This window comes from Nansenia antarctica (assembly GCF_963989245.1).
Source record: "Nansenia antarctica genome assembly, chromosome: 5".
NCBI lineage: Eukaryota > Metazoa > Chordata > Actinopteri > Argentiniformes > Microstomatidae > Nansenia > Nansenia antarctica.
This window is the reverse complement of record NC_137690.1, coordinates 40207827-40221998: the sequence shown is the minus strand read 5'-3', so window position 1 is coordinate 40221998 and position 14172 is coordinate 40207827. Positions and strand designations below refer to the sequence as shown.

Below are 14172 nucleotides of genomic sequence, written 5' to 3'. Positions count from 1 at the left end.
GTCAGAGGAGACAGAGACAGAGACAGAGGAGACAGAGACAGAGAGAGACAGAGACAGAGACAGAGACAGAGACAGAGACAGAGACAGAGGAGACAGAGACAGAGACAGAGGAGACAGAGACAGAGACAGAGGAGACAGAGGAGACAGAGACAGAGAGAGACAGAGACAGAGACAGAGACAGAGACAGAGGAGACAGAGACAGAGAGAGACAGAGACAGAGACAGAGACAGAGACAGAGGAGACAGAGACAGAGACAGAGGAGACAGAGACAGAGACAGAGGAGACAGAGGAGACAAAGAGAGACAGAGACAGACACAGAGGAGACAGAGAGAGACAGAGGAGACAGAGACAGAGGAGACAGAGAAGACAAAGAGAGACAGAGACAGAGGAGACAGAGAGAGACAGAGAGAGAGACAGAGGAGACAGAGAAAGACAGAGGAGACAGCGACAGAGACAGAGGAGACAGAGGACACAGAGACAGAGACAGAGGAGACAGAGAGAGACAGAGACAGAGGAGACAGAGACAGAGACAGAGGAGACAGAGACAGAGACAGAGACAGATGAGACAGAGACAGAGACAGAGGAGACAGAGACAGAGACAGAGACAGAGACAGAGGAGACAGAGACAGAGGAGACAGAGAGAGACAGAGGACACAGAGAGAGACAGAGGACACAGAGAGAGACAGAGGACACAGAGACAAAGACAGAGGAGACAGAGACAGAGGAGACAGAGAGAGAGAGAGACAGAGATACAGAGACAGAGACAGAGAGAGAGACAGAGGAGACAGAGAGAGAGACAGAGGAGACAGAGACAGAGGAGACAGAGGAGACGGAGAGAGAGACAGAGACAGAGACAGAGGAGACAGAGAGAGAGACAGAGACAGAGACAGAGGAGACAGAGACAGAGACATAGGAGACATAGACAGAGACAGAGGAGACAGAGAGTGACAGAGAGAGACAGAGACAGAGGAAACAGAGACAGAGACAGAGACAGAGACAGACAGAGAGAGAGGAGACAGAGAGAGACAGAGGAGACAGAGGAAACAGAGAGAGAGACAGAGACAGAAACAGAGGAGACAGAGGAGAGGATGGACAGAGGAGACAGAGGAGAGGATGGACAGAGGAGACAGAGGAGACAGAGGAAACAGAGGAAACAGAGGAGACAGAGGAGACAGAGGAGAGGGTGGACAGAGGAGACAGAGGAGACAGAGGAGACAGAGGAGACAGAGGAGGCAGAGGATAGGGTGGACAGAGGAGACAGAGGAGACCTGGGCGGTGACCCTAGGACCTTCAGGGGACCATGTACATGGGGGTCCATTTCGGTCCTTCTGATAAACCCCATATTTTCACATAAGGAGTTTAGATGAGAGAGTGGGAGGAGACTGTTGATTGACAGCACACTCGTCGCCCCCCAGTCCTCCAGCGACCCACAGTCCTCCTCCTCCTCCTCGCTCTGCGAGACATCGTACGTGAGGACTATTCTGACGGCCCGGGCCAGTCCCCTACGGAGGGCCGGGGGGGACACACCACACTGCGCTCCCTACCTGAACCTAAGTGGCATGTTGTGGTTGTGTAATGTCCTGAGGCTTGTTGTGGTCGGAGGGCTTCCATTGTGTGGCGGCCGTTACAGACAGGAAGAGCGCTCTGATTGGGCCTGCTGCTGGTCAGACTCCCTTTAGGGTGGACAGGAAGAGCCACTGGTGCACCCTTTCCGTAGGCCAGCAGGGAGGCCGACTGGCTGTTGCAGAGAGCACCTGGGGTGGAGGGGGTATGGGGGGGTTGAGGGGTGGAGGGGGTATGGGGGGGGTGGAGGGGGTATGGGGGGGTTGAGGGGGTATGGGGGTGTGGAGGGGGTATGGGGGGGTTGAGGGGGTATGGGGGGGTGGAGGGGGTATGGGGGGGTTGAGGGGTGGAGGGGGTGGAGGGGGTATGGGGGGGGTTGAGGGGTGGAGGGTGTATGGGGGGGGTTGAGGGGTGGAGGGGGTATGGGGGGGTTGAGGGGTGGAGGGTGGTACCCTACCCTGACAGAGTTGGACAGCGTAGGGGGGGGTCGAGGGGTGGAGGGTTGGAGGGGGTAGGGGGGGTTTAGGGGGTATGGGGACCCTGACAGAGTTGGAGGGGGTATGGGGGGGTTGAAGGGTGGTACCCTACCCTGACAGAGTTGGAGGGGTTATGTGGGGGTTGAAGGGGGTGGAGGGTGGTACCCTACCCTGACAGAGTTGAGGCAGTCCAGTTCCAGTTTCTCGACGGTCTCCGACGGCAACAGAGGGCCGAGCTGGGAGCGCTTGAACGGCGTGGTCATGCTGACTGTCCCCAGCACGTCCCTGCAGCGGGGGGACAACACACAGTCAGCGGCGTAGATTCACACAACATCTTCACATCACAAACACCAGACACCTGGCCAAGAAAAGCCCTGTGGAGCCATCTAAGCCAACGTGTCATCCCTTGACATTGAAATACAGTGTTGCATTTAGTTTAACAGGATGATGGGCAATGGAGGAAATGGAGGAAGTACATAATCATTCAAACTTTGGTACAGTCAAATGATCTCCTTCAAGATCCTCCTCATCCACATCTTTAAGGCACTCCATGGCCTGGCTCCTGCCTACCTAACTGACACCCCTACACCCCTGCAACGTGGTCTCCGATCCTCCGATGCTGATCTCCTCGTCATACCCCTGCACTAGACGACACACACTTGGCGACCGAGCCTTTTCTGCTGCTTTTCTGAGGAACACTTTTCTGAGGAACACCCTGAGGAACACCCTTCCACCTTCCACCAGCCACCCTAGCTTAGGAACACCCTTCCACCAGCCATCCCAGCTGAGGAACACCCTTCCACCTCCATCCAAGCTGAGGAACACCCTTCCACCAGCCATCCAAGCTGTGGAACACCCTTCCACCAGCCATCCAAGTTGAGGAACACCCTTCCACCTCCATCCAAGCTGAGGAACACCCTTCCACCATTGAATTGAATTGAATTCAATGAATTGTTGCTCACATTGTTTGCGTCATTGATCGGTTGTTGTGATTGGCGACTAAAAAGCATTATCGGATTTCCTCATATTTTTACTGAATATCGTCCGATTCCGATTACTCGCCGATCGATCGGGGCATCCCTAGTTCTAGCGAAATCTGGCCAATAGGAATGAATCTTCAGAACGTAGTGTGGCTGTGGGTTTTTTGAAAATGTCCACACATTTTGTAAACTGCCGCCACGCCTACAGTTTTAAGTCCACATTAGGGCTGCACGATTAATCGATTTTAAATCGAAATCGCGATTTGAGATGATGCGATTAGCAAATATCAAAGCCTGCGATTTGGGACACATTATACAGCGCGTCGGATTCAACGTCAATGAACGCACACACCCAAGAACAACAACACTGCACGTGAAACGCCCACGTGTGAATCTATGAAGACGTTTTAGTAGCTAGCAACATTCATGGTGTGGATAAATGGCTTCAGCAGAGCCAGAAGCAACGATTTAGTCCCGAAGAAAAACAGCACTTCTGTTGTAAGTATTTCGGGTTTAGGACGACAGATGTGCAACAAAAGCAGGTGTTGCGCACGACCTGTCATGGAACAATCGCTACATCCAGAGGCAACACCACAAACCTGTATCAGCACTTGAAAAAGTATCACAGGCAGCTCTATGATGAGTGTACGGTCAGAAACGGAGAGTTAAGTGAAAGTCCCGTAGCCCAGTCTAACGTTAAGCAAACTAGAGTTTTAGAGTCGTTTGTGGCTGTTACGCCGTATGAAAAGGGCTCACGAAGGCACCGTGAAATAACCAATTCCATCACGCACTACCTTGCTAAAGACATGGGGCCCTATTATGCACTTCATAAGTCTCAAGCAATAAGACGAGGCGGTAGATCTAAACTTAAGACGTGGAGGCGTGGTCAAGGCCACTTTGCTATTATGCGTGCGGTAGTGGGCGCCTAAATCCCGGCGCTAAGCAAAGAAATTAGTCATGGGTGTGTTTTGGGCGTCTTCTCAATCAACCCAATCAGCGTGCCAGGTGCCATTCCCTTTAACAACCGGCTGCGTTGAGTCTTTAGCGCTATGCTATTATGGAAGTCCTAAGAAGGAGGTCAGCGCGCTTCTCTGCAGAAGAAAGTAACAAGCTCGTGCATGAGGTCATTGCTGACCAAACGACATATGTCAGTTACTGCCTGACGGGTGAAGCGCAGCTCATACAAGCATTGCTGCTCTGTAAACAGAATAAAAGAATATATATATAGGCTATATTATACATATTTTAATAATAGGCTATAATATAATTGTAATTGCAATATATTATAGCATTATTAACAGTTGGATCACCAATTGAAAGCGCTAAAATGCTTAGATCACGAATCCGGGATTGATTTGAGATTTGGCCCGAGGTAACAAAGGCGTTGCCGGTTGATTGACTTTATTAGAAGATTTGCAGAAGTAGGTACATGAAAGTACATATTACATACAAGGTCAACTAACAGGATAAAAACCCAAGAAAGCCACTGGCTTATTTCAATTGGGGTCCTTGATTCTCATATATGCGCTCGGCGCGCCGTCTTCGTCTATCATAATTCCTTCCTAGGATATATTCCATTGTTCTCTCTCTCTGGCTTAACATTTGCCAGTGGTGGCATTTATACTGTGACCGTAATTGACGTCTTGCCGTGGAGCCACATGCGTGTTCATGTGGGCCCACATGCATGCGCAAACCGCGGAGGCGCGCTCGTGTTTCAAAACATGCATGAAGTCTAAACTTAAGAACTTTTCAAACCACTTCTTAGCGCTAGGAGCAAAGTCAGATCGCATAATAGCAGGGGCGCCTAGTGCACTTCATTAACATATGAACACTCCCACAATGAGTAATATATGCACGGGAGTTTTACGTCTTATGTGTGGGCGCCTATCGACACCTGCATAATAGCAGTAGCGCGTATGAAGCGCATAATAAGGGTGGCGGTAGGTCTTAACCTGGCGGTGCGTCTTAATTAAGACTTAAGACGGCAAGTTAAGAAGTGCATAATAGGGCCCACGGTGTCTATTAACACTGTGACCAACTTAGGGTTTAAAAAACTCATCCAAACGCTGGATAAAAGATAATGTGATTCCATCGTACTTTAGTCATGCGGCCAGAAATGTACGCGGAATGTAGGAAGATACTTGAGACGGAGCTGAAAAATGTCGAGTCGTATGCAACAACAACCGATCTGCGGTCGAGCAGGTTCGACCGAGCCGTATCTCAGTCTCACCGTGCACCAGTGGCGGCTGGCCGATAGAGGGCGCTGGGGCGCCGCCCCCACCTTCACATTTTTTTTTTTTTTTTTAAATAAACATTGTTTATTCACAAAATGCGGCTGATATTCTGTCGGCGCCTATCAGCATTCATTAAAAATCCTCCAATACAATAAACATTTTTATCTGTGTGTGTGTGTGTGTGTGTGTGTGTGTGTGTGTGTGTGTGTGTGTGTGTAAAACTCACTGTTAAAATACATAGGGGAGAACGCGGGGGCGCCGGTCAATGGATGTCTATGCCAGGACGAATACTTTTCGTTTACACGTGAGCTGTAGCAGCGCTCCAATTGGCTGTCTCTATTTCTTGGCCAGGGCGCACAAATGTGCGTCCTCCTGAATCTCCTGTTGTATTGCAGACAATGCATTATGCTGAGGACTCCCGACTTCCGGTTTTCCGGACTTCGGGCTTCCGGAGTATTTTAAATGAACATTCGTAATGTCTGTCTCTGATGTTCATGGTCAATTAAATCAGCCTATTTTGTGCAACTAATAATGTTCCCGCTAATGGGTTAACCAAGCAGCCTCGCACCTAACGTGCAAGCACCTATCTTCGAACTATTCATAGCAATATGCGCGGAGCAAGGCGGAGGTACGGGTAAACACGGCTCATGTTCTGTCATCAAAGGTAAGACTTGGTTTTCTTTAACTCAGCTGATGCATTGTTGTGTTTCTGACATGGTCTGGTTGTGTTTCTGACATGGTCTGGTTGTGTTTCTGACATGGTCTGGTTGTGTTACTGACATGGTCTGGTTGTGTTACAGACATGGTCTGGTTGTGTTACAGTCATGGTCTGGTTGTGTTTCTGACATGGTCTGGTTGTGTTTCTGACATGGTCTGGTTGTGTTTCTGACATGGTCTGGTTGTGATACATCATTGAATGTGTTGACCTGCTGTGATGTGTTGACCACCATCACTCTCCATCATCATCCATCATGTGTCTATGAAATAGATAGTACTGTACTACTGACTGCAGCATTCATCTCTGCTCATTGATGTAGCCATGTCACACAGACACATAGTACACATATTCATCTGCTACCTTTATTAACCTGAGTGTAGCTGTGAGGCCTGTACTAGCCTTGTTGACTAGACTTCCTCCTTGTCTGACACTGGGTATTGGACCGTACCGACGTCCATAGACCGGTCACTCTTCCACCTCAGTGTCTGTAGTTGACAGGGTAACTTCTCCATGGCCCACACGGTCATTTTAAGGGTGAAAGTTGAAATTATACAATGGTTGTAACGCCAGTGCGTGTTTATGCGCGTGCACGCGGAAAAAAACCGTGCACGCGGAAAAAAACGCGCGCTGCGCGGGCGAAAGAGGACCCCCCCGCCACACTGCTGTGCCCCACCCAAAAATTTTAGCACCAGCCGCCACTGCCGTGCACTTCATACATTACGACGACGAGTTGAAGAGTTGCCGGCAAACGGTATACTTTCCTGCTTTATCTATTTACATTTTTACAGAAAGGACCTATTCTTTTTTACTGGACATTTTTATTATCACTTTATTTAACTTGATTGCAGTATGTGCAATATTTAGATGCTGCTCCTGAGCCATAATTAAATAACCTTGTTTGTAGAAAGGTATTTTCATATTGGAATTGGAATAGATTTTTTTTTTTACACTTGTTGAGAGAAACAAAATGGCAGCTGTTTAAAAAAACCATACATACATACTATGTTGTTCCAATTAATATCTTTTAAGTTCTCATCCTTGCATTAGAATTAGAGCAGTTAACAGGTTGATGGTATCATGTGGTAATGCTCTCTGAAATTAGCCCATGATAGAAGGTGATAGACAGATTCATCCAATCACCTGCCAAGTATTTTTTAAAGTACATGCCCTTTTCCAAACAGCTTCCAATGAAGCTTTCCTAGATGGTTGTGTGAAACAAACCATCTGAGTCAGGTTAGTAATGCTCCATCACATGTTTTAATCTGAAGCTTGACTTTAAAGCAACCCAACTTTAAAGCAACCCAATGTAAGTTTAGTTCTTTCACTCGTAGCTCGGGCCAGGGCTGGACTGGGACAAAAATTAGGCCCTGCCATGTGGCTCAGACCGGCCCAACACAATCGGTCCGACACCGCCGATCAACATGCTGGCAGTCTGAAAGACTAATAATCCAACAATCTATCGACCTAATCTAAAAAGTGATCTAGCATGGAAGGCTCAGGACAGGCAAAGTAATTGAAGTCCTGAACGTGGCACTCTGTTTCCTCTGTTTCATCTTTTTCTCTCTCCTTTTCCTCTCTTTCCCTGACACTCTGCTTTTCTGGGGAGGGCAGCAGCAGCTCAACCTGGTTCAACAAGACATGGACAGAGAAGTAAACTAACTGGTTGTCAAAATCAGCAAAGTTCTCATTTACATGTACACACAGGCTGCATGATTGCATTATGTTACACCAGAAGCCCAGTCATTTCAAATGGAAGGTTGCAAGACAACATTATTGGGTTGCAGACTGCATGAGTTTTATTTCTCCATGCAATAAAAAGCATTCATTAGTTCTGAACTAGGCTAGTGTAGATTTTTTTTTTTTTATCTTTTTTTTCCAAATAAAAAGTATTATTAACACCCATTGTTGGTATTGCATTTATGTCAGTGACAGTGATACCTCAACTTGCTAGCTAGCAACAAAATGCAGAACACCCCCATCTAACGTTAGCTATAGAGTCCACAGCCAAGCAGCACTAACGTTACACCACGAGAGAGATCATTGTGTGTGCATGAATTCCAGCCAAGTCCTGGTGAAGCGCAATGCAATCATGCTGCCTGTACGGGTTAGCATAAGTCATAAGACATTCTCTGCTGCTGCTCCCTTAATCTGGCCAATGCAAGCGACTAACATAACTTTGCTTTTGTAAAACCAAGTAACAACATTGCTTACCTCTCTAGCTGTGTCCTCTGTCTCCTCCTCAATTGCTAACGGCACATCAGTGCTAACGTTAGTTAGCGGTAAAGATGTTGCTGTGGCAGCCGCAGCTGTAGTAGGCCTAGCCCCCACAGTCGATGCAGAGAACATATCTGTCAGTTTCTGACATTTTGAGGCATCCTCTGCTAGCTTCTTACTTTTTTTCTCCCTAATTTTCTGGGCACCCCCTTTCACTATGTTATCTACGAACATGACACTGTACTTGGGTTGTCGGCCGAGGGATCAGAGTGGGGGAGGGGACCGATGGACAGCAGGGCCTAAGCATGTGATTGGGCCAGCCCATGTGTTAGTATAAACGGGGGCCGCCGCTTGATTCAGCGCTAGTTGATGCCGCGCTATTTTGGGCCGCGCTAGTTTTTTTTTGTTTTTTTTTTTTTGGGGGGGGGGGGGGGGGGGGGGGCAGGCGGCCCGACCGGCCCAAAACAAGCGCGGCCCATCTGCCAGCGGGCAGAAAGATTGTATGGCCAGTCCAGCGGTGGCTCGGGCTGTGGGGGTGCTAGAGGAGGGAGCCAATTCTCCTCAGTCCCCTGAAGACGTACAAACAAACTGCACGTTGATACGACCTTCCTAGCCGGAGATATGGCCACACTTTACAAAAACGTCTGTTGGGTCGCTTTAAAAAAGAATAATCGCAAATTAAATCGCAATCGCAATATCTGTCCAAATAATCGCAATTAGATGTTTTTCCCCAAATCATGCAGCCCTAGTCCACATACACTGACATCAACATGTTCATCTCTTCACACTGTCACTCAGCATTTGAATATCTAAGCTATAACATGCATAGTTTTTACGTTCTGGCCGTTTGTTTGTTGGCTAGCTAACAAAATGTTCTTCATCTTTTAACTTACACGTTCAATATCAAGGGATAGCATTTATACTTCTTGGCTTAAATACCCCGATGTGTTTCGGTGCAAGCACACTTCACAATTTCCACAGAAATTGTACCTCTATAGTTATTATTATTATTACTATTATTTATTATTATTATTATTATTAATAATAATAATGATAAAGAGTAGTAAGTGACCTCTAGTAGAGGACCCTGTCCCTAGATGCATCTCACTCCTCTGTTCCTTCATCTACCCTGATATGGGAGACCTGGAGAGAACGCCTAATGTCCATTCAAACCATGTTGCTTTGACCGTTCCTGTCTATTCAGATCAGTGCAGAGGAGGGAGAGGACACAAGTGAAAGGAAGCCACTTTGAACATTGAGATCCACCCCCCCAGCGTCCCCCACCTGTTGTAGACGTTATACAGCCAGTCCAGGAGAGAGTAGATGTCTGTGATCTGCAGCTGGCCGTCTGCGACGGCCTGCAGCCTGCGTGCCACCGCCTGGTGGTAGCTTTGGGCGTACACCTGGAAGGCCTCGTACTCCTCCGGGTACACCGGCACCACGTTCCTCTTCACGGCCCCCAGGTCCTCCACCACCCGCGTCCGCACCGTGTCCAGGTACGCCGCCAGCCCCCCGTCCTGGACCTCCGTCCCCTGGGGCAAGCTCCCGGATGCCGCCTCCGCCACCGCCTCCTTCCACCGCCGCTTCAGCTGCCGGGGCCGCGGTCCCCCCGGGGCGGCCGCCTCTCTCTGGGCCCAGTCCCGGTCGGCCTGCTCCTCCTGCTGCAGCACCTGGACCACGAGGCCCAGGTTGGGCCCGGCGGTGGGGGAGCGCAGGGACTCTCTCACCACGTCCCACAGCTCCTTCTGGAGGGCCTCGTACAGGAGCTCCACGTCCTTGGCCTTGCGCCGCCCGCCGTCTTTGCTGGGGCTGGTGAGGTCGTCCAGCACGGCGCCGCCACCTGCTGGAGAGGAGGTGGAGGCGGCCGTGCTGGCGACAGCCTCATTACACTCCTGCTCCAGCTCCAGGATGTGTGTGTCGGCCAGGAACAGGTCTCTCTTGGTCACCAGCTGGTGGATCTCCAGCACTGAGGAGACACAGTGATAAGACAAAGCATTAATCTACACGACAGGCTTTCATGTTGATATCATATTCTTGTGGTGCCATGTCCAGTTTATTAGTCAACACAACTCCATTTAAGACAAAATGCTTGCTGCAAGTAAACAAGTATAGTTTATTTCGTCAGCAAAACGGACACATTTAGAAAACCCCTTAAACATTCTGACACGAGACCCTATAGCCTACTATTCCATGACATGAGATAATATGTTCTGTAAAATAGGAAATAATCCTAAAATACTTTTTCTGTTCTGTGTTTGTGATGTGTGAAAGAGTGATGTGTGTTTCCCCATCCAGGTACAGGCTGAGCCATAGTGCACGTGTGACGCAGGGTCTCACATCCCTATCCATATCTCATATCTCCCTATTAGTTCTCAGAGAGAAGCCCTGTGCTCCAAGCCTGAGAAGCAGATGTGTGTTGTTCACTTTGGCAAGGCTGTCTCCGGGGTGAGCCAAGCCTCTGGAGGCGGAGGAGTTCTCATCTCTTCTTCTGTTGCACACTTCAAAGACCCCGTCAGGGGGCAAGACATAACGCCAGACATAAATTATCATAGATTCCCACAGAATGACTAATCAAGTGTACAAGCATCCTTTTATATTGACACCATTCCATCAGATTGGTGGCCTTGTACATGGTCAACAGCGGCAGTCTACTGTTGAGGTATTCGGAGGAAGAGTTTACCAGGGAACCATAGAGGGGTGAAGTCTCACGCCCACTGGCAGCACGTTCTGGAACCAGCAACTAAGAACTGATCAGCAGGTCCACCAGAGAGGCTTGAAGGACCAGTTTCTTTTGTATGTTTGAATTGTGTCTGGTGTGATTCGGAATACGGTCTCCTACAAGCACACTTCAAATTGTACTCTAGATGAAGGAAGAACTCCTAGATCAGCACCAATTAGAATTCATTACAGATTCAATTATAGAGAACCGACTCATACATTGTCATGGATTCCCGCAGAATGACCAATCATGTCTTTGATGCTATTCCATCACGTTGGGGCCTCTTTCATCCACTCAGGAAGAGTTAGGAGAGAGCTGGTCCTGGACGGTTACATCACGCAAAGTACTATATTGCATCAGTGGTGAAATGGGCTTTCCAGGGAAACGACACAGTATCCTGGCTCCAAAGAGACTTCCCTTAAGTGCATAATACAGATGTTAGAACCCCACCTCGCACACTGAACTGATCTTACTGCTCACTCTGATGTCGTCAGATTGAGAGAAAGAGAGAGAGGGAGGGAGAGAGAGAGATTGTGAGAGAGAGGGAGGGAGAGAGAGAGACAGGGAGGGAGAGAGAGAGGAAGGGAGAGAGAGACGGTGAGAGAGAGAGAGAGATAGGGAGGGAGAGAGAGACGGTGAGAGAGAGAGAGGGAGGGAGAGAGAGACGGTGAGAGAGAGAGAGAGAGAGAGAGAGAGAGGAGGGAGAGAGAGACGATGAGAGAGAGAGAGAGAGGGAGGGAGAGAGAGAGGGAGGTAGAGAGAGACGATGAGAGAGAGAGAGAAAGAGAGAGAGAGAGAATGAGAGAGAAAGGTTTTAAATCAGTCATAAAACCAGTTGACCAGTTCCATTGAAATCACCAGACACTCAGCTCTGACATCACTTCTCAGCCTCTGGGCGAAGCTAACCCACAGGACCAGACTGTACTGACGGTAGTGTCTGCCAGCCCTTTAACATTACCACGTTAGTGGTGTTTCTCATGTCTGAATGTCGTCAACATGATTTAATCAATGATTGTAACCAAACTGTCCACTGTTTGACACTGCTATGTGAAAACAAAATCACCCTTTCATAAGAATGCATAATGTATAATATGCCCATATTGGTCGATTTGGCTTGTTACAAAATGTTTAGATTTTACTTTCTAGCTGGCATTCAGTTACACTCGGTCCCATTGACATGTATTACTGTTCTGGCTGTCAAAGTTGAGTAAAGTTGACTGAGCATTCATTGGACGGCAAAGTACACTTGTTGATTAACTTCTAGGTTATGGGAGTTGGCAATTCTATACACATTCTTGAGTGTGGCGGGAAGGTAACAAAAGCTAAAGTTCAATGGCGGCCATTTTCTAAAAGCCCATCAGGACAAATGAGGGAATGGTCTCAAGGTCTTAGTTGTTCATTAACTCACTGATCCAAAGATCACTGAATAAGAACACTCCCACAACACCTAAAGTCAAAACGAAGATAAAGGAACTTTTTTTTAATAAAGAAATCAATCAGACCTAAAGAGCTATTATTAGCAGATGACTGAATTAGTATTGCAGTTTATTTTCAACCAATGCTATGGTAACAGTTTGTATGCTAACTTCAAAAGTATGCTGTGAGTGTGTTATATGTGACAGGGTCTGGTGAAAAAGTCCCCAAGTTTTTACAGATTATGAAAGTGCATTTAAGGTTTCAAATGATATGTCATGCATTGAAATCTGAAAATAGTTGAAGAAGATATTCTTATTTGAACATTGGTACACCTCAAACCAAATCCCGAATCAAAACAGAGGTGTTTGCTACCATCACGTTGGTAAGCTAACTAGCAACTAAGAAAGCACATCGCTATGAACATCTAACTGCATGTTTAGCACATCACAACAGGCTGATAGAACATCATCTTCCCAGTCAGTCTCTAACCACTTTGTAGCCTCTCGTCACAACCTACTTACCCTCTTCCCCACCACTCTCTCTTCCTCTGTCTTATCCTCCACAGAGGGTAGCTCTGTTGAATCCTTCTTCCTTCTATCCACCAATTCAGAATCCTCCACCCTCCTGTCTGCTCTCCGCTCATCCTTCGACTCCCTCTGTCCACTGACCTTGAAGCACGATCCTCTTCACATGCTCCTTGGCTCTTTGAAACGCTACATGCTGAGAGCATGAGAGGAGTAGTACGGGGTAGTGGTGGTCTAGTGGATAGTGAGTTGGACTTGGGATCGGAAGGTTGTGAGTTCAAATCCCGCCTGAAGCCACACCACTACTAGTGTGCCCTTGGGTAAGGCACTTAGCCCTCAGTTACTCCAGGGGGAATGTCCCTGTAATTCGTAATTGTAAGTCGCTTTGGATAAAAGCGTCTGCTAAATGGCAAAATTAAAATTAGAGGAGAGGAGATGGAGAAAAATCGGCCTCCCTGATGACCTAAACCTTTATCACTCTCTCCTCTCCAACTATGCCTCCTCTGCATCAGCTGCTAAAGTGTCCTACTATCATTCCAATAGTCCCCCTCCTTCTTCCCTCCTGTCTGCCGATGACTTTGTCACCTACTTTGAAAAAAAGGTTGATGACATTAGCAGCTCCTTCTCTCCTCCTCCCACCACACTGCTAACACCCCCTCCAAACCCTCTGCACTACACTCAGTCTCTGGCTTATCATCTCTTTCCGCCCTCTCCTCTGATGATATTCTAACACTGATCACATCTAAGCGGGCAACCACCTGCCCTCTCGATTCCATCCCCTCCCCCCTTCTCCATTCCATTTCCAATTACCTCTTTCCTTTCTTTACCACCGTAATCAACTGCCCCCTATCCACCAGATCTGTCCCAGCTGCCTTCAAGACAGCCAGAGTCAAGCCTCTCCTCAAGAAACCAACCCTTGACCCGTCTGCTGTCCACAACTACAGACCAGTATCCCTTCTCTCCTTCTTTTCTAAATCCCTTGAACGCGCTGCATCTAAACAACTGTCTGACTATCTCCTTCAGAACAATCTCCTGGACCCCCACCAATCCGGCTTTAAGGCTGAGATCTCTACTGAGACTGCTCTCCATGCTGTCACGGAGGCACACCACTCCGCTCTAGCTGCCTCCCTCTCCTCATTCTTCTGGACATGTCTGCTGCCTTCGACTAGTTAACCACCCGATCCTTCTCTCCATCCTCTCAGAACTGGGCATCTCTTCTGGCACTGCACTCTCCTGGTTTGCTTCTTACCTGGCGAGTCGCTCCTACCAGGTGACTTGGAGAGGATCGTTGTCTTCTCCATGAACCCTCACCACTGGGGTACTCCAGG

The 14172-nt window shown here is 48.2% G+C and overlaps 1 protein-coding gene across 1 annotated transcript in view; it reads right to left on the bottom strand.

The window, feature by feature from the left end:
• Positions 1-14172, bottom strand: part of exoc3l2b (exocyst complex component 3-like 2b) — a 55424-nt gene that overhangs the window by 21947 nt on the left and 19305 nt on the right. Inside the window, exons 4-5 of the mRNA XM_080532799.1 lie at positions 9470-10151; positions 2210-2324 (exon numbers count right to left, since the gene is read on the bottom strand). Of these exons, the coding sequence (XP_080388925.1) occupies positions 2210-2324; positions 9470-10151 (797 nt within the window). The remainder of the gene's footprint in view (positions 1-2209; positions 2325-9469; positions 10152-14172) is intronic.